Source organism: Chinchilla lanigera, unplaced genomic scaffold (assembly GCF_000276665.1).
Source record: "Chinchilla lanigera isolate Chin_1 unplaced genomic scaffold, ChiLan1.0 scaffold00028, whole genome shotgun sequence".
In the NCBI taxonomy this organism is placed as follows: domain Eukaryota; kingdom Metazoa; phylum Chordata; class Mammalia; order Rodentia; family Chinchillidae; genus Chinchilla; species Chinchilla lanigera.
The window spans coordinates 20,368,389-20,389,389 of NW_004955429.1; the positions used below are offsets into that span (position 1 = coordinate 20,368,389).

The following is a 21,001-nucleotide window of genomic DNA, read 5'->3' on the forward strand; positions in this document are numbered from 1 at the left end:
TTTCTTTCTCTCTTTCTTTCTTTCTTCTTTCTTTCTCTCTCTCTTTCTCTCTCTCTCTCTCTCTCTCTCTCTCTCTCTCTCTCTCTCTCTCTCTCTCTTTCTCTCTTGCTTTCTCTTACGAGTGCTGGAGATAGAATTAGGGCCCCCTGGTGCCAGGCAAGCATTCCATCACGGGTCTACTCCACCAGCTTCATTGTCACCTTGGAGCCTCCATCCCTCACAAGCAATGTTCTGTCAGAGCCACAGAATCGAGCTTACCTCTCTTTTTCAACCTTTTTTCCTGACTTTTAAAAACTCTGTCTTAAGTCCCAGCTCCCTGACTCCGCTCACATTTTCGACTCTAAAAATCCCAAGTACAATTGTCAGAACAGAAGAAAGCGGAGGTATCTTCCTTGTCCTTTGCAAGCCTCTTAATTCCACAAACAAACAAATACAATAAAAGAAAAGAAAAGAATAGAACAAAACCAAAACTCAGCAGAAACAACAGAAGCCCCTGTCCTGCCCCTGAGGCCAGGACTCCTGTGGTGAAGGACAGGTGTTATTTTCTTTCTTCACCTTTTTCTCACTCCAAGACAACAGTGGGATGCAGGGTGGGTATAGAGACTGTTGCCGCTTCTTTGTGTGCTGTGTGTCTTCAGGGTTCGTACCTGCCTCGCCACCCTTGCGGGATGTTGGTGGACACGTGCTGAGAGTAAGAACTGTGTGTGCGATGCGTGTGTAAGAATAGTGCCTGACCGTGCCCCACCCTGGTGCTCCTCAGCTCCTTCCTAGGCCAGCTCCAGTACTCTGTGGATCACGTTCTGGTGCTGGTCTGGTCAGCACAGGCGGCCCTGGGAGCAGAACCAGGCCTCCGGGTTCCTGTGTGGATCAAATTCCCACTCCGCCAGGGCCCTGTCATGGCCTGGCGCGTGCTCATCGCTGGGGAGAGGCACCCAAATGTCAACTCCCTCCTCCCCAACCCATGGTGAGGGACAGAAAGATGCAGCTGCGCCTTGGCCATCCCGTAGGTCCGGGTGAGGGGCTGCTGAGACAAAGGCCTGTCCGCACCTGCCGCAGTGGCTGCAGGACGAGATTCAGAGCCTGGCGCCCCTTAGGTGTGTCTGCTCCTTTGTTCTCACAGGTATCCCCCAAGGTCGGCACTGCCAGCTCTGTTTTACAGGTTAGAGAACAAGGCCCGCGTTGGTGATGTGGCCTGAGTGTCAGACTCAGCTAGCAGCAGTGAAGCCAGGACAAGAGCCTGCCTCTTACCCCTGTAGACCCATCATGGCCTGGGAAGGACAGTGAAGAAAGTCCAGTGCTTGGCTTTGTGCCTTCGGGTCCCGTGGTGGTTGGCACTGGGTGGGGCCACGTCCTCCCATCTGCCCCCAGCAAGCCACAGGGAGCACCTGGAGGAGCCAGCAGCTTCCCCTGTGTTTCACTGAAATCAAAACAAGGGCTCTGTCCAATGTCCTAGCAGCAGGGCAGGGAGAGACGAGATCAAGTCCTAGGGTAGCTGCCAGGTGGGCTGGAAAACCCCTGTGGTGGGTCAACCAGACGGCTCTACAGAATGTGCAAGGGTGAACATGTGTCTCTCACTTGAGCGGGGCCAGGGCCCCTCTGGCACCTGTGTGTCCCCAGCATCTGCCTGTGTCTTGGCATAAAGGACAGTCCTTTGACCTCAGGGGGAAGAAGAATGTTTCCAGACAGCATGCAGCAAGGTCGGGTGGCCCTCAGAGGAGCGGAAATGAAAAGTCCAGGCTGGTCGAGGGTGGACTTCACCCCGAGGGTGACCTGGGGAAGAAGGGTGGATCTGGGGAGACACGGCCAACCTCAGGGCAGCCTCCTCACTGTCTGGATCCCTCGTGCACACACGTGAGCCAGAGGCACCGCCAGGAGGGAGGCGGCTTCCAGCCCTCAGCGACCCCTCTGAGGACTGCTGCCCGGGCTCCATCCAGCTCCACCCAGGAGTGTCCACTTTCCATCCTGTGTTTCCTGCCAGCCCGGGACTAGCTGTGCTCCCTTCAGGCCCCTCTGCAGCGACGATGAGGAGCAGGAGGACTGAGTCTCTGTCTTCAGAGACTCTGATAGGCAGTTACAGAGCCGAGGGGCCTGGGTCCCCGGCCTGTAGGACTTCGGTGGTGCTGCCTTAAGCCGCATGCACCAGAGTGAGTGTGGGGGCGGAGCAGAGGGGGCCTGAGATGCTGCCAGTGAGCTCTGATGGAGGTGGAGGGCGTGCTGTTGGCAGAAGATACTCCAGCAGCGGAAGACTCCTTGGCATGAGCCAGTCACAGTCTGGAGGGGCCCGGCTGGTCGGAACAGCGGGCACAAAGTGTGGTGGCCATCCGCAGCCTGGAGGGCTGTGCCGCTCTGGCCTGCAGCCCGGTGGTAGCTTCATGTCACTTCGGGCCCACGCCTTTGGATGTTCTCATGTCCTTGTCCTCCTGGCTGTCCAGGCACAGGGAAGACGATTGTCTGTCCTGGCCCAGGCTCAGCCCTGGCCTTCTACAGCTGGCCACCCAACTTCCGCGCCAGCAGCCTGTCCTCCATGCGAAGCTTGACTGCAGGCAGAGGGTATGTCCTTCCTTCCGGTCCTCCCCCACAGCCAGCTTAGGCAAAGGCTGCTCCTCTGCAATCCGCAGGGCTGTGGGCGGGGCCTTGTGACTGCACTCACTCTGTCCCTGCCTGGGTCCCCCTTTGTCTTGGAGACTTTATGCCCACAGACATTTTCTGACTGCCCAGCAGTGGTGTCATGTGGAAATAGTTAAATTGGTGTTCTCACAGGAATGTGGCTTGAACCTTCACTGGGTCCTCATAGCAGGACACCAGGGGACTAAAAGTGACCCCCCACCCCAGACAGGGCAGCCTCACGCTGCACCCCTTCCCTGGGCTACATCACAGCATCTCTGCAATATCAGAGAAAACCCACTTTCCTTTAGCTGGAGGCAGAGACCCAGGCAGCAGCAGCGTCACTAGAACAGACTTGCCAAAGATCCCGAGGTGCAGCAGTGACCCCAGTGACAACCTCGGCCCCTGTGGGACGTGAGAAGATGACACCGAAGAGTGGACTGCAGGTCTGCCGTGCACACCGCACCGCTTTGCCGTGTTAATTTGCTTCTAGCAGAGCCGCTCACTTAAGAACTTTCATCTGGGCTTTGTAAACCACAGATGCCTTTAGCAGCCAAGAGCCTCAAGGGCAGCCTGTGTGTGTTCTTCCTCTAAGTACAGAAGAGTCCTGAGAAAGACAGAGGGGGATCATTTGCCAAGGGTCACAGAGCGGAATGTGGACAAGGTCAGTCTCTGGGAGTAAGACTTCCAATGTAGGGTGTTTGTGTCTCTTCCCCTCTGCTGTCATCTGGTTTGGTTATGGCAGCACTGTCGAGAGTGAGCTCGGGATAGATCCATAAAAATGGGCACTGTTCCTTCCAAATTTGGAAGGTGCTGAGCAGGGAGGCCCCAGGTGCACCCTGCTATTGCATCTTTTATTCCATGATTCAAGTCAAAAGTGGGCAGCCGCTGGGTGGGTTCTTCCGCCCAGCCTCCAGGCACCTGGAGTTATCTGTCTGTGCCTTTGCTGTCAGCTTGTGTCCCTGCGGTCACTGCGGATGTGTCGCCTTCATTAATTCCCACCTGGCTGGGAGGGGCTTTATGATTATGGATATTTTGTGATCCTACGACTTTTGGATACCTAGATCAGTCCTGAGACTTAGTTTTTCTGAGGAGGAATCTGAAGAGGAGAGACGGATGTGACACTTTGAGGTGACCCAGAAATCAGGACTCCAACAGTGACTTGTGCTGGGAAGTTGTAGTCAGGGCCTTGGAATTTCCTTCTGAGCCACAGAATAGCCCGGGTCAGAGGGCAGATTGTGAGGTGCTGTTGTAATGCATCCGGCATCCTTGGGATGGTCCTCAGGAACCTCATGCGGGGCGGTTTGCTGCACGCCTGATGTCTGTGTTTGGGCTTTGGCTGATGCTTTTGAACTCTTGAGCTCTGTTTGATAATCAGGTTTTTAAGCACAGCATTTCAGGTCTTTTAGAGACTGGTGGTGATTTTCCTAAGGAAAACACGACTTAGAAATTTTCATTCTTTCTTAATGCACATGAGTCATTAGTATTTTTTAATTCATTGTGTCAAACCAGGTGTGGTGGCACTTGCCTGTAATCCATGCACTCAGAGAGGCTGAAGCAGGCGGGTCAAAAATTCAAACTCAGGCTGTTTGCAAGTCAGTGACTTGGCAAAGACCGTATCACAAAAGGAAACACTAAAAGAAGGGTGGAGTAGTGGCTCCATTTCAAGGTCCTTGGTTCAATCCCAACACTACAAAGGCATGCATACCCATAGATAAATAAACTTACACGAATAGAGAAAGTTGATGCGCTGTGCCAGGTTGTGACCTGGTAACTTACTTTACGCCAGGCACTGACTACTTGAATAGGCATGTGGTAACTTGGTGGAAAGACTGTTTGCAGACCTAGGACCATGACCCTAAGCAGGTGCCCTCTGCTTCCCTGTCCCCTTCCTCCCCAGAGGTGCTGCTATCCCATTGCAGTGCAAATTAGCCTCGAGATACTGAGAAAACATAATAACAACATGTGTTGCATGTGTTGATTGGCTATTCTTTAGTTTTTATTTTAAATCACACATTTTTGGGGGGGAGCCCAGGATCTGTGGCTATGCTAACATTTGCCCAGCTGCCTTGCACTTCTGTGAAAACAGGCTCCTGCCTGTTTCCAAGGTTGCTATCCTGTGACAGTTCCCACCTGAGCTGTCGCAGGTGGATGTCCTCAAACCTAGACGTCTCCACCCTCCCCTGCCGGATCCTGCCTTTCCGGGACCACTTCAGGTCACAGTTGGCTTCCTGTTCACGCCGTGTGCAGGGAGAGGACGTGTCGGCATTCGATTGTGAGTAGTCTGGCCCCAGTGACAGCTCTGGTTCTCATTTATAAATTAGTAAACTTGATTTCATGTGTTAAAAATAGAAGTCCAGCTAATCGAATTTGCTGAGTAAAAATGTTGTCAAGCTCCATTTCCTATGGCTGACCTCAAATGGTATCATTCATCTTTCTAGATGAAGTACTTTTTTACCCTCTTAACTGAAAAAAAATGGGAACAAGTTGTTAAATAGTATTTGGGTGGGGCAGGGTGGAAAAGAGCCACCCGTAAGTCTGCTGCCTTCGCACATCTGATGCCTCTAATTGTGCCTTCTAATCCCTGTTCCAGTGCAGGACAGTTGTACTGGCTGCTGTGTGTGCATATCTTGCTTCGTGCAATATTCTGCTGTGCCTGCTTTAGCTAGAATCACAACTGTTGTCTCTGTTTACGCATAATCTTCATGACTCAGAGTGCGTCTTAACAGCAAGGCTGGATGAATTAGGGTGGACACCTCGCTTTCAAAACAACACTTTTCCACCCATCTCTTTTAGTCACGGGGCGCTTGGCAGGCCTGGGCTTGGTATGGAATTGCATTGTAGTAAGACAGTTTGTGGTTCGAATAAATGCCAGCTGCATCTATGTGAAGCCTTGTTTTCCAAAGGATTTCCTTTGAGGGTGATGCCAAGGCTCTACTTGTGCCCGAGCAGCTGAAAATGAAAAAAAAAAAAGGAAAGCAGTATTATTTTACGATTGTTAGTATTCAGAAGAAAATTTCAGTGTGGCTCGCAAGCCAAACAAAGCTACAGATGTCTGCTCTGTCGGTACACACCCTCGAGGGTGACCTTTTTTTGAACTGATGATGAAAACAGGGCGTTCCAGCCTTACTGGAGAATAGAACAAACAGGTGTTCCTTTGAGAAACAAGACGCAGCACCACTGTCACAGGAAGTTGTACCTTCACAAGCATGACTCACACGTGAGTTTTGGTTCAGACTCTCTTCTCTGTGCCAACTTTTTGCAGGGATATTTGAAATATGAGGCTGCTTGAAAATTCCCTGGGAGTAGATAGTGACATCTCCGTACATAACTGTGTTATGGTTTGTGTCATGGTTTGTGTCTAGATGTCCCCCGCAAAGCCTCTTGGGTTTTTTCAGAGGTGCAATGCTGGGATTAAGGGTGGGTCGCTGGATTAGTCCACTGATTGGATTGGCACCACCCTAACCCCATTAGAGTCCGTATAATATATGGGAGAGAGAGAGGCTCTACTCTCTCTCCCTCTCTCTCTCTCTGTCTCTGTCTCTCTCTCTCTCTCTCATTACTTCTGCTGTTTTCTGCTTCTATGAACTGTTGCCCCTCAGCCATGTGCCACTCTGTCTTGGAGCCAGCTGATTATGGACTAAAAGCTCCACAAACTGTGAACTAAATATACCTTTCCCCACTTAACTTGTGGGTGTTGGGTATTTTGTCTCAGCAATGAGAGAAAAGTAACAAAGACTGAATTTGGTACCAGAAGGGGCGTCATTGCTGTGTCGTTGCCTGGCCATGTGGCTTAAGATGCTTTGGAATTAATTTAGAGGGCCAGAGAGACTGGCCTAAGAGGCAGCCTTGTGCACTATAAACTACATGCGAGACTCTGGTCAGAGCCTGGAAAATCAGATTACTAATGGAAATGCTGCCGGTTAGGCCAACATTCAGAAGGTCTCTCTTGAGGACTTCATTGGCTGATGGATCCCACCTGTTACATATTGTGCTTTGACAGGAAGTTGGTCTGCATTTGTTTGTGTTTAAAGATAGTGCACGGGTGGCAGAAAAATTTCAATGCAGTCTGCTATTGGGAGGGTGGCGTGATTACTGTTGAGAGCTTTTGGCCAGATCTATGTTCAGAATGAAGAGTGAAGGACCAGTAGGGTGACTGAAACGTTTGGCCAGAAGGAAGGCTCCAGTGGAACTGTGGATTGCAAGGATTAAGTAGAGGAGAACGTGATTATTGAGAAGAAACAGGACAGTGAAAAATGACCTTTCACCAGTAGGGAAGGGAAGAAATTATTTAAGATGCAGGAGATTCCTGGTTTTTAGTGTTGCCATGGCCTGTTGTTAAATTAATGGGAAGCAAGGATTGTGATTATAACAGCTCTTTTAATATAATTTTAATGTAGTTTTTAGAGACATGTTTGTGATCAGGTTAATTAGTCAAATTATTATGGTTTTAACCTTGAATTTTGAATACCCTTTGAATAGTTTGCTTTTGGTGTAGAAATGAGTGCAATAAGAATTGTATACATGTAATTGTTATACTAATGTAAATCTGAATAGACCAAGACATGTTAACTTCTCACAAATCTGCCACTGAAAACTATGGTTTAAGGAAATGTGTCTGGTTGTTAAGTTGACCAGGGGTGGACTGTTGTGGATTAACTAATGGTCAACTTGGAACACCCAGCTAAACTGAATCAGCATGGTGCTGGGTGTGGAGGGCCGACCAGAGGACTGCTGCCAACAGCATAAAAAGGGAACTGGAGGGGAAGATGGTGTGCTGTTGATTCTTCTGGAAAAGATTGTTACAGGGTTTTCCCGATAGGAACTCAGGAATCATTGGAAGAGCTCGGGTCCTCACTGTCACTGAGGATGGCTGCCGTTCTCTTTAGGGGAGCTCTGGTCTTTACCTTGAGCATTGCTTCCTGGCTCCAGTGCACATCCCTCAGCCTGCTGACACAGATCTTCCATCCCGCTGGTGCAGACTTTCTAGCTTCTGCCACTGACCTTTGCCTTCCCAGTGCATATCATTGATACAGACTTGCATGAGACATTGTCATGAGCTCTAGTTGGACTCCAGGTGGACTCATGCAGGATACTGCCATGGGCTCTAGGTCTTCAGCTGGACTCGTGCAGGACATTGCCTTGGGATCCAGGCCCTCAGCCGGAGTCTTTGGGTCTCTAGTGCATGGACAGATCTCCCACACTCTTTTGCATTTGACCCTTTGGATGAATATTATAAAATAATCGTGTAAAGTATGTGTCCTGTATTAAATTGTTTCCCTTCTAAACCCTAACAACAACAAGCTATTTCCTTGAATTGCTGAGCCGATGAAGTTAGGTTATTTAATTTAATGAAAATTTTGTTTTCCAGATGAAACTAAGACCTTCAGGGTAAATCTTTTAACATTTACATTGATTAATTCCAAACTTCACATGCTTTGAAATATTTTTGAGAAAGTGATGAACTAGCTCTTTGTTTTTATTACTGTGGTTATTTGCTATAGTACCATCTTTCAGATACCGAGTTGTTTTCATAAAATTTATTAGAATCTGAGTAAGTGACTTGAAAGCATGTGCATACACTTCATATTCTGCAGTGTAAGGCAACTCAAAACTTTGTTTGAAAGGTGCAAAGCACAAGCAGCGTTTCTTCCATAAAACTCTTCCCATATCTCCTCTCCTGAGAATTCTCTCAAACCTGCAACACATTTTTCAAAGGATGTGCTGGGTGATTGCACCACTTCCCTCCCTAGAACTTCACTCCATGAACCTTCCGAAGGGGAAGCGACTTTCCATAGCTCTAGATCTGTGCAATGACTGTTAGCTGCACATTTGAATTTTGAATTGTACTTCTTTGGTGTACTGTTTTGATGAAGGAATCATCTGTGTATGTGGTGTGGCAGCACAGATGTTGGTCTGACTGTAAAATGTGATGGCTTTCATTGAACCTGACAGTAGAATGATTAAAATGAAGCTGATGGACTTTTAAAATTAAGTCAATCAGAACGCCTACTGTGTGCGTGATTCTGTTAGGACTCCAGCCTACTTATTGAGTTCAAAGAGTGAATAAAGACTTCTCATAGATGTATCTCTTCTCCACAGCCTCCTGGTCTGACCTGTATGTGTAATATGGTAAGCCTGCAGGCTGAGGTTCTACCCAGGTTTCCAAGCAGTTTTAAACTCTTTGATAGAGTACTTTGGGGTTGGTGAAACTTTTGATATTTTTCTGAGCTGAAGAGTGCTGAGTCATTATGATAACTAAGAATTCAGAGCTATTTGAGATTTGACCAGTCCAAGCCATATACACTGATTAATTTGATCTTAAAACTAGAGACATCTGACTCCATGAAAGCATGATGAGATGATTGCTTTGAGGTAGGAATAAGGGAATTTTCTCATAGGCTATCACAGGATAGTTTTGGACATGCGGATGGTCAGAGAATATTTCCTGTCTGATACTGAGAGAAGAGAACCATCTTTCCCGGAGAAAGTGCTCATGAGAAACACTCCAACGGCCCTGCAATGAGACAAGGCCAGGTTCTGCTTCTGTGTGCCCTTTCTTTTTGTCTGCTGAAGGAGGCTGGTTACTGGGGAACAGCGTCTTTCATGGGAGCTATCAAGTCATGTGAGATACTGGCCTGGAAGGAGCTGGCTCATGACAGCCATTACTACATTTACAAAAATTTGGACGCTAGTTATTCAAAATAAATCCATCTTTATTAAAATTAAATTATCTAAACACTTTATACCCAGCTTCCAAAATAGTGCCTGCTACACAGAAAGTGCTCAGTGAATATTTTTGAATTTCTGAATGAAGCAGTCTTGCCGCTCCTTGGCTTTGTGTGGTGCCAACTCCCCACGGAAAGCTTCACCCAGAGGAATTTGCTTGGCGGAGCCAGGGTAGGGAGCTTCCAACACTTTATCTGACTTCTGGACTCTCAGTAACCACCGTTTCTCTTCCCTCTTAGATGACGGAGGGCCGTCGATGTCAAGTACATCTTCTTGATGACAGGAAGCTGGAACTCCTAGTACAGGTAAAGCCCTTCTGGTCAGCTTTCTGAGTTTGCTCTGATACTAATGGGATTCAGAGGTTGATTCATGGAGGGATGGCGGGGGAGGGTGTCTACTGTTCTTAAATCTCTATCTGTTAAAATCCGTGGGAGAATGGCTGGGACACACCCTAGTGCTTTGTGGGCGTGCTATTTTTGTTCAGTCTGTTTCTGGGTATGCCGTGCCTGAGGCATTCAAGACCAGATGTACATCTAACCTATTGTTACAAATCTCTAGAAAAGGAAATTCCGCAACTGCCATTAGCTATTCTTTCTGCTTGGAAAGAGTTTGTGGTAATGTAACCTGAATAACTTCCGCTGTAACTAAAGCTGATTTAGTTTCCCTTGCTCTGAGGAGACAGAAAACAGTTTATTCTCTTCAAGTTGATCTCTCATAGTTGTTGAGCAAGAATCTATGCTTGCCTTCCCTCTGAGGGCTACTTGGGCCCTTCTCCCCTGTCCCACCGGTGCACATTACCGCCACTGTGAACATCTGGAGAAGCAGAAGCATAGAAAATCAACCAATTTCTTCCCAATCTAAGACTACATTGGGGTCATTGGAAGTCATTGGAACTGTAGATGGAGGTGGTGCCCATCTTGTCTTGGTAAAGACCATTATTTTACCCTGAGCCCTAAGGAGTGATGATGTTTAGAAATCTGATTCAAAGAGCTTTGAAATGTGTTGTTGGACTTCACCTTTGGTAATGCCTTCGGCTTGATGTTCTCAAATGTCTTTCTCAGGTTCTGAGGGCACTGTGACTCCTCCTCTGTAGATGTTGCCATGGAAATGCTACCAGTAGTTTACCAGTGGGCTGGAGGCGGGCCTGGTGCACAGGCTCGCTCACTTGGGGGAGGTGATACAGTGCCGCAGGGACAGCCACGTGCAGACCGTGTCCTCTTTTACTCGTATGTGCGACTCACACTTAAAAGAGCTCAAATTGCTCACCCTAAGAGTTGGGACTTTTACGAGGATTCACATTTAAAGATGTTACAAATACAATATAGGAAATATAAAAAATGGAAATATTTACAATCATACCACACTAATTCAACCACTTTTCTCATTTCGGTGGATTTCTATCCAACATTTTTCATATTTAACTTTCTCACATGGTTGTAATCATAATGTACATATGATTCACTACATTTTATTTTTCCACTTCACATTGTCCTCCACTAGCATTTTCCAAGTCACCATAAGTCACCATCGTCTTTGTTAAGAGCTGCATAAATTCCAGAAAGAGATAACAATTATTACCTAATTATTCACCCAGACTTAAATACATTTCTTTAAAAAAAAATAGTCTGCCCACTATTACAAATACACTTCTCCCTACATGCAGTGTCCTTATGAGGCCAGACTGGCCTGCACCCTCATGAAAAGTCAAACTTGTGGTTTGGATTCAGGCTAGTCAGGCATTAAAGGAAAACCATAAAGTTGAGCGAGATCTTTTCAATTAGAGACTCTTTCACTCCCTAACATCTGAAGCTGCACATGGTTAAGAATGGGTGGGAAGGGTTCATGGGTGAGTGGCCCGTCTGCTGTGCTGTATGTGCTTTTCTGGAATCCAAGCTTGGGCTTATAAGGAAGCCGCCTCCAACAGGAAATGAGACCTTCCATGGAACTGGGTTGCCGCAGAGTGGCTGGAGGACTTGGGAGAATGTGACCGGGACGGCTGGAATGGATTTGAGTAGCAGGGATTTTGTTCAGTTGTCGATGTGCAGTTTGATTTTTTTTTTTTTTTTGGTACTGGGAATCGAACTCATGACCTCAGGCTTGCCAGGCAGGCGCTGTGTTGCTGAGCAATATCCCCGGCCCTCAATGTGCACTTTGAGAGTAGTTATCCTCAACCCTGTCCAGTCAAGAAAGTGTTGGATTAGGTCAAGCGAGAGAAGCTCGTGCTCTTCACACCCCTTATGGAGCATGCGTTTCGTGTCGTGCCCTCTTCCTAGAACACTGTCCCTCCAACACCCCTGCCTCTGACCTGGCCAGTGTCCACTCGGGCTGCAGTTCCCAATGTGCCAGACACCCCCAGAGCCCGCCTCAAAGGGTGCTCCCTTTCGCTGCCAACGGGCCCTCCTAGCCTGGCTTTTCGATGCCCCTGCCCTATGTCCCCAGTCCGATGCAGTCGCTCCTTGTCATTGTTTGTTTCCTGATCACCATTTCCTGGAGCCCCACATCAGTATGAGAGCTAAGTCTGCGTCTGGTTTCCGAGTCCTCAGTACCCAGCCTAATGCTTGACCCATGATGTCACTAAATAAATACTTCCGAATGAGAGAGCGTGAGGGTCCTAGAATGCCTTGATATTATATCTTTAAAAAGATTTCTTGTGACAGGACCAATTGCTTAGCAGGGGATTTAATTTAATTTTTAAAAAGCCATGTGCATATCTTTTTCATATATACATGCACGTGTGTGTGTGCGTGTACACACATACATGCACACACACAGAAAGATCCCAAACTCTACTGCAAAGTGGGCATCAGCAAAATTAAAAAATACACAAGATTAGTAAACAAAAGCCAACCTAAATATATGAGTTGTCTTCTTGCCCACAAAATTCTGTCATCCAGGATTATATTCTTTTGGCAGAATAGGAGCGATTTCAGGGTATTCATCTAAGCCTGGGACGAAGCGATGCCCCTGAGACCTTTTGGCCTGACCTTTGTGCTGAGCGGGAGAGGGCTGGAGAAGGCACCGCACTCACCCGGCGGAGTGTGCAAGGTGCGGGTGTAGGCCCTCAGGAAATGTGTGTCTCCCACAAGGAAGCGGATGGGTCTAGACAAGATGACCAGCTGCAGACATCCCTAAGAAGCAGGAGACCGGTAGAGGTGCCAGGTATACTTAGCTGTCACCAGCTGTTGGGGTAGGAGGCTCGTCAAAAGCTGCACCTCAGGTCTTCCAAAGCAGGAAACTACTCCAGCAGCAGTGCTAGCTGAGGAAGCAGATTCGGCATCCACCACTCCTTGCAGACCATGTCAGTGTTGTGCCTGGTTTCACTAGGAAACAGCCTTGCTTCCCATCACAGGGTGCTGGGAGCCGGACAGTCGGATAATGTCATGCAGTGCTGTGAACCCGACCCCTTCAGGTATAGTGTTCCCCTTCCCTGAACTAGAGAGAAAAATGGCCGTGATGCTAACACTGAGCGCTGATTACATCAAGCACTTCGAGGTTACTGGGTGAAATCTGTGCTTCCAGATCCCTGCTTGTCCCCAATCAATTACACATTCCCCACATTGGATTAGGACAGAAGGTCACGGGTGTACGTACCAGGAATTATTCTAAAGGCCACAGGCAATTTCCTGTCACCCATGTCTTTACCATGCAGCCCCTGGTCCTCAAATCCCTCTTACAAACAGCAGGAAAGATGATGCAAGCATTCGGCCACAGGGTCTGGTTATGTGACAGGTCGGAAAGCCAGGCAGTCCTCTGGTCCAGCCCACAGACAGTGTCTCTCCCGCGGTCATCCCCAATTCTCCCCCCTGGTTGGAAATGTCCTAAAGAAGCCGTCATCGGAATGAGGGCGGCCGCCATGTCCGCCTCCTCCGCCGGGGAAGGGGATGGCACGCACGGTGCCATGAACTCAGCTGCTCAAGTCTCAGCTTCTTGTCGCTCCTCTGAAATTATTTTCTTCATTTTATGATCGGAACGCACACCTGGAGGAGCGTGTTGGAAGCACTGGGAGGGAAGTCTGCGTTAGCGCCAGTGAGCACGGTGCACTAGGGGGCTGAGAAGCGGCCGATGGGATGGTGCAAATCGCAGAGGGAGGATCTGGGCTCTGTCTCTGGGGTTTCTTCAGAGCAGAAGGGATTTCCTCTAGCACTGAAAGACCGAGGTGCGGCCCCTCCTTGGGAGGCTTGATGGGAGCTCGAGGTACCAGAGGGCCTCCCGCCCGAGGGGGAGGTAGCCCAGCGTAGGAAATGGAGGAGTGCCTGCCCCTCCACGGACTGCCTCATTATACCTCTTTTCCCATCACTGTAGACGAGGAGAGTGGTGATCCACTGGCAGAGTTTCTTCCCTTTGACGACAGAGCTTCCCTCGTCCGAGCCCTCTGCGTCGGCGCAGCTCTGCCAGCGCAGCCACGTGCCCGTGTGTTTGCTCAGGCGACTGTTCCGTGGGGACGCTATTCCGAGTCCCGTGTCCCCCCGAGAGGACGACGGTGTCTCCCCACACTGACCCAGGCTCCCAGTGGCCACTGGCGGGACATGTGCGACTGCCCCATTCTTGTAAAATAGAGGAGCAAAATGTCCCCATGATGTTGAAAAATGGGCCATACTTGCAAGTCCGTGCTGTCCTGGAGAACTGACCACCGTGGTGACATCACTGCTGGCCTTGCACAGTGTTCCCGATCCTGAAAAAGCCACAGGGGCAGAAGGAAGCCCAGGAAAGGTCTCGCGGGGCAGGAGCCACCGGCCCCAGCTTGTGTTGTGCATTCCAGACATGGCCGTGCAGACTAAGATGTGTTGTTCGTACGAAATAGACACTGTTTGAAAATGTAGAATGGCTTATTCATGACTCCTACAGTGATTCCATGTTGACCTGGTGATATTTTGGATATCTGAGGTTCAAGAAAATATATAATTAAAGGAACCTCCCCTCTTTTCCTTTCTCAGTATGGCTGTTAAAAGTTAAAATTTTTCTATCGGGCTTACTTTGTGGCTCACATTCTATTTCTGTTGGATGGCTGTCTCTAAAGGATAGAGAAAATGACCTAAACAAGAGAAAAAAAATTATGACTACAATAGGATTCCCTAGATTTTACTCTGGGTGTCTGGTATAATAATAAGTATATGTTGCAATTCTTTTTAAAGTTTATACGAAGCTGGTTTAGTCCTTAGAGTAACTGTGTAAAGTTGAACCTATCTTGGGTGAGCAAATAAGATATGCAGAAAGGTTAAATAACGTGCCCTTGGTCACTAGGTAGCTGAGTAAGGCATAGAGCTTGAACACAGGGTTTGCGGTGTCAGCTGTACTCTTGTCCTTGGTGTGACAAACAGGTGTGTGGTGAGACCTGAGCCCCCACGCAGCTCGCCTGTACTGTGGCTGCCCCAGCCTGCAGCCTGGACGGGCAGTGAAGACTTTGAACCTTATCTCAAATCTGCAACTAAAGAGGGTTTTCCCCAGCCATCTGACAGCTTTGAACTCAGCTCCTCGTCCATCTAGGAAAGACTTAAACAGGGGATACGCGAAGATGAAGGATCTTCACATGTGATCAGCCTCGGGGACCTCACAGGGCAGTGGATGGAGTAACTTCCTACCCAGTCACTTCTGTCCACCTGACAGTGACGCTGCTGTGAGTTCATCTGAAAGGTGAAATAAGTTAATAAGCATTGTGAATCAAGCCGCAGCGTGGGCACAGTAAGTAGCCTGGCCTACTGTGGGCGACACGAAAGCCCTTGTGATGTTTAAAGTAACTAGAGCGGTAATAGTGCCACATCGAATAAATGAACAGACTTGGGCCATCTGTACATTCCCGACACACACCTAGCCCAAGCCCAGCCCCTTCTGTGGCTCCTAATATTCTGCTGTGAAAATGCAAAGGATTATTTGCTACCAAGGAAACCAGGGATTCCCCCAAAGCACACGGAGCCAAGAAAAGAAGAGTCGATTCCCTGCCTTCTCAGCTGAGCGGGTGGGCAGGTGGCTCGTCCTGATTTGCTGGCCGGGCCAGCCGCGAAGTGCGAGCCGTGTCTGCCATCTGCTCCTGTCTGCGCCCGGTTCACCGGGAGTTCCTGTCTCAGCCCAGGGCGGAGAAGCCGTGCTTAGAGCTGGGGGCAGGTGGCGGAGGACCCGGTGCTGTGCACCCTCTGTCCCTGCCCTCCCAGGGCCTGGGCCACCTCCTCCAGGAGCAGAGCAGATTCGGGCAGCACCTTGCCGGGCAGACCTCAAACGTCAGCACCATCGCCGCTGCCCTTTATTAGCCACCTCTCTGCAGGGCTGGGCGCGCCACCAAATGAGCAAAGCAGATGTCTCCCCAGCCTCGGGGGTGGCTGCTGATATAACACTCGGCAGGCTCACGGTGAAGCAAGTGAATGTTCCGATGTAGCACGCAGGCAGATTGTGTGGTGGCAACTGACGTGGAATCAGAAGTCCATTTAGTGGTGTGGAGGAATAGGAAATAGCGCGTAAAGTTCAGCCACGGGGGCACAGACAGGGGACGAGTTTCCCAAGATGGGAGGCAGGAGACACTACGCGTCCTTTCCACAGAGAGCTTGGGAAGCGCTCTGCACTGCTGAAAACAAAGGCGAATCCCTGCCTCCCGGAGGGACCTGGAGGGACCGTGAGTCTGGACAGAGCAGATTGATGCCAGCACCCCCACAGGGACCCCACATAGCTCCAGAGCCAGACAGGTCAGCCAGGCCCAGGCGAGGGAGGGAGGAAGGAGGCCTTCCCCACATCCCTGCATCTCCAGCTCCTGGCAGACCGGTCCAGGATGCTGGTTGCCTAGCAACGCTCCTCTGCTCCCCTCCCCCACACCCTCCTCCTCCCACTCACATTCCCATTTCTGCGCCCCATTTCCCCCTTGATGCAAATGTTAATGCCTTTTGAAATGCATTTGTTGGAACCACTGGAAAATGCCAATATTTGACCAACTTCATCCCACAAACACTATGATTTCCTGTGGGTCAGGCCCAACATGAAGGGCAGGAGTGGGGAGGAATGACACGGCAGCGCCCTCTCCTTCACCCGTGGGTAACGTCCTGCAAAGTTGCTTTTTACGGTTTTGCTTTCATTTCTTGTCTTACTGCTGAGTCCTTCTTCCTGCGATCCCTTTGCAAAGCCATCCCCATGCACCCTCCAAGGCAGTGCCAGGGGAGACCATGTGCGGAGGAGGAGCCCGGGGGCTCTGCCAGGCGCTTGCTCCCGGGGCGAGGCGGGGGGGGGGAGATGAAGATGAACTCAGCACAGCGCAGTTTGGCGCAGTGTGAGTGAAAGACACAAACACACCTATGTGCACACACTCTGTTTCTTTGTCACTGGTTTTTTTGTTGTTGCTTTTTGCTTTTTGTGGATGAAACCCAGGGTTTTCACACTGAGCTGCATCCCCAGCCCCTTTTTAAATTTTTTATTGTGAGAATCTTGCTAAGTTGCCCAGGCTGGACTTACACGTGGGATCCTCCTGCCCCAGCCTCCCAGAGTGCTAGGATTACAGGGGTGCACTGCCACGCTTCGTGCACACACTCCTGGGGAGGATTTGAAAATGGAGAGGATGCTGGTCCCCTTTTATGTGAGCGAAGACAGTACGGGACCGGGGCCCGAGCCGGCACACCTGGAGCTGGCGTGCCCGGCAGGTGGCGTAGGGCGTGTTGCCGGTGCTGGTTTATTTGGTGAAGAATCTGTTCTGTGTCCCCCGCCGCGCCGTGCAGGCCCAGCCGTGCTCCCTCTGGGCTAAGTCTGCGTCCGGTGGGGCAAGTGGTGGCTGCGGCTGTGGGCGGGCAGGTCCACAGCCGGCCCTTCTGTCCTGAGGCGGCTGGGGGTTGAGCAGCTCTTGGAGGGGAAGCCCAGGGCCGGGCGGACAGGTGTGCACGTACGCTTTCTGGCCCCTCTGCCACCCAGAGAAGGAAGGCGGGAGGCCTGTGTGGGCATCTAGAACAGTCAGGCCCAGAACAGTGAGGAAGAGCGGGGAAGGTCAGGAAGTGCCTGCTGGTCCCCCTCACAGACCACCCTGCGGCGTCGGACTGGCTCAGGGGTCCTGCGTCCTCATCACTCCGCTCAGAGCTAACAGTGAGCGGAGAATTTCTGGATCTTGCCAGAGCCCCAGTCCCAGCCCCCAGTGGGCTCCGCTCTCTGCCCCAGCCCGTCAGTGCAGCAGCCTGATTCACAGGCCGACCCCACAGTGAGCCTGCCGGCCCCTACTCACCGAGACTGCAGCGTGGGGCGCCTGCGCTCTACCATTGCCCCACCCCTAATCCTACCCTTTTCTGGCCTAGCGAGGGAGTGACCTTCCTCCCCTGCCAGTGCCTGCCCCAGGGTGGGCGTGTACACCACGGACTGGACACTCCCGCGGCCCCAGCGCCCCCCCCCCCAGGCCCTCACCCTGGGTGTCTGGCTGTGCCCCCTGGTCCTACACTGCACAAGCACATTATTCTTCCCGAAGTGCTGCCTTGTGACGCATCCCCGCTCAAAAGTGCTCAGGACTTCTCCGCTTTGAACTTGGGTTTGACTCAGGGGAATGTACCCGGGTCCTGCTTACAAAAGACACAATATCAAAGGGGTACAGAGGGCGTTTTGCCCCAAACGGCCTACTGTCTACTCTCTGTGGTGCTAGTGGCCACACTGAACTTTACAACGGCAGAGAACTGGACAAGAGTAATGGACAAAAGCAACTACCAACCCCTACTGCACTAGAGCACTGGTTCTCAAATTTCTCTAGGCTGCAGAATCCTTCCGCTGATGTCACGTAAATGGAGAGCTCGGTGCTGTCAGGGGGCAGCCTGAGCAGACAGCTGTGCGTTTAGAAATCGCTCTTCTAGGCAGACACTAGAGGTAGAAATTGTAAGTGTCCTTTATTTTATGTGAGCAAACACACTGCTGAACAGCTCGGTGTAAAGTGAGCTTTAATTATGTCAGCCACATTTTAAATGCTTTCAGAAATGATATGGCTTCGTGATTCATCAGCACATTACTTAACTGAACCATGGTTTGTACCCCACTCTGCTCTAAGGGCTCTGTGTGTGCTCAGTCATCTGATCAGCCCCATGGTGGGAGGCAGGTCGCTGTCCATGTTCTTGTTTTTCAGATGAGGGCCTCCCAGCCCAGAGAGGTTAAGGAACTTATCCAGGGTTGCATAGCTGATAGGGGGCAGAGAACTGATCCAAAACCAGGCAGCCTGGCTCTGGAGCAAGGGTAGACTCCAGCATCTGAGAGTGTAGGCTCCAGTGGCCCGTCTTCACAACCTGACATGCACACTTAGCAGCAATGTGGCCATGGCCGATTGTGTCTCCTCTTTGAGTGTCTTCCTCCACAGTGGACAAGAGCCGCCTCCAGCGCTCCTACGCTAACCTTACCTGGAAGTTGTCACTGACACCTGCCTCGTAGACTTGTGATTAGGATGGAGTGAATTAGGACATGCAGAGTACTCAAGGGCCCCCTGGCACAGAGCAGGGTTCTCCTACCTGGAGTCTGAGGCTCAAGCTGGATGTCCCAGTAGGGATGAGCACCTGGGCAGTCATTCGCCTTTGCTGTCTCATCTGTAGAATGGGACCACTAGCCCCCTTGGCTCTGAGGGAAAGCATTTAGGATGCTGTGAAATGCCTCATAATTTACAAGGCTACTATTTCTAGTAATTGGGTCTTCTATATGCTTGTGTGAAGAGCTAAGTGGAGCATTCGTAGAGTTTAGTGTGAGTTTACTTAACGAGCAATGGGCTGACTGTCCTTCAAAGGTGTCTCAGCTGCCTGGGCATCGTCCCCTGGTCTTTTCGTGCACACCAGCTATCACCGCTCATCCTTCCCATGTACAACAAGGTCAGGGGGTGACAGGTGTGACACCTGTGTACATGCGTTTATGCAGGGACCAGGTGACCTTCTAGAGAAGTGGGCTAAGGTTTGCACTCCAGTTATGTCAAAGCGTGCTAACCGTTCATCATTCTCAGGGTCCAACTACGAAGAAGTGCTTTGGATGGTTGCATCGCAGTGTTAGATGCCTAATCCGTAACGCTTGACCCTACATGACACTAAAGTACAGCTACGTACAAGTGGGTGTCTTGGCTGTGAGTTGAGGGGAGGGCAGAAGGGAAGCACATGCTGTCCTTTACAAGCAGGCTAAGGGTCGCGTTTCTCAGCGTGTCGCTCACAGACCAGGTTACCACCAGCTCCAGCGTGAACTGTGTTCCCACTGGGGGCTGCGCCTCTCGCAGAGGTGACGGCGTGCTGGCCAGATTCTGCCGCACAGTAGGACACACGGGATCTGCCCATGGCTTGGAAGAACATGTGGCTGAAACCAGGCCTGCTGGAATCCCAGGAATCTGATGATTCCCTGGAGAGCCACACTCCCCCAGGAATGCCTAAGCACCAGTTCCAAGGGTCGGGAACCGTTTTCTTTTAGGGATGGAGGCTTTGAAATTTCACATGGGATCCTGTGAGGGTGGTGATGGACCCGCACAGTGACTGCTGGGTCTTAACTTGTTGAGAGATCCGCAGATATTGCTACAGAGACACGGGCCATATGTCGCTATTATGAACCCTTTCCTCCGCTGCGGCCTGCCTGATTCATAACTAGCAGGAAGCGCATCAGCAGACCAGTATCTGTGTGCTGGATTCAGAGGTCCTTTGGAATTGCCATAACCTTCAGGGTACCTCAGCGCTCCTTCTCACTTGACCATGGGTGTGTATCAGAAGTGAGCTGTGGGCAAGTCACTGTGTTTCACTCCCGTGTGCACATGAATAAAACAACATGTAAACCAGGGGAGCGTGTGACGTGGAAATGCCTTCAGCATGGAGTGGGGTCAGGCACACAGTGCATGCTCACACTCACAAGCACATACCCGCATGCACATGCTCACTCACACATGTTAACACACATGTGCTGGTGTACTCACAGTCACACAAACATCACTGTCTTACATGCACACACATACACATAAACACATGCACATGTATTTGTTCACTTACACACGTTCCCACACTCACCTGTGCTCACTCATATGAACACACATACACATGCACACTCACGTACTCACTCACATAAACACATGTGCCTACATGTGTGTTACACTCCTATTCATACACTCACATGAACACACCGGCATACATTATCCTATGATGCACATGCATGCTCGTGCACACATCACACATGCACAGTGCATATATGCATACATGCACACACTTGCATGCATTCACACACTCACATAAACACCCATATACTCACATGAACATCTGTGACACTCACATATGCACATACACACTCACCCAGTCACGCACACCTGCACATGACTCACACAGAATGAGGGAGCAGAGCTGCCTGTGACCCTTAACAACAGTGTTCCCACCCCGCCGCACTCACGAGCAACACGGAATCTCACGTGGAACGCAGGGCTCGCAGTGGGCCCGGGGTCTGCCCTGCAGCCCAGGACTTGTGCTTCACACCAGCAGCGGCCACACCGGGCAGTATGACTCCTGCAGCACCCAGCAGCAGGAAAGGCGGCTTCTCCATGGGTAACTCTTGCTGTGGCGGGAGAGCTCCCTGAAACCCGCCCACTCCTCCATCCAGCCTGGGGCAGTGCACCGTTCTACATCTCAGCTGGGCAAGACGAGGGGACAGAGCTACCACTGTCAGGGTGACGCCAGCCGTTCTGCAGTGGGGTTCTGACTGAACCGTGTCGCCCTGCTTGGGGGCAAGGTGAGAG

General features: G+C 50.4%; 1 protein-coding gene across 1 annotated transcript in view; it reads left to right on the top strand.

Annotated features, from left to right (window-relative positions):
• The window catches only part of Frmd4a (FERM domain containing 4A), a gene marked incomplete at its 3' end in the record, with an annotated part of 571,102 nt that overhangs the window by 386,790 nt on the left and 163,311 nt on the right, over nucleotides 1–21,001 (top strand). Inside the window, 1 exon segment of the mRNA XM_013515429.1 lies at nucleotides 9,573–9,638. Within this exon segment, the coding sequence (XP_013370883.1) occupies nucleotides 9,573–9,638 (66 nt within the window).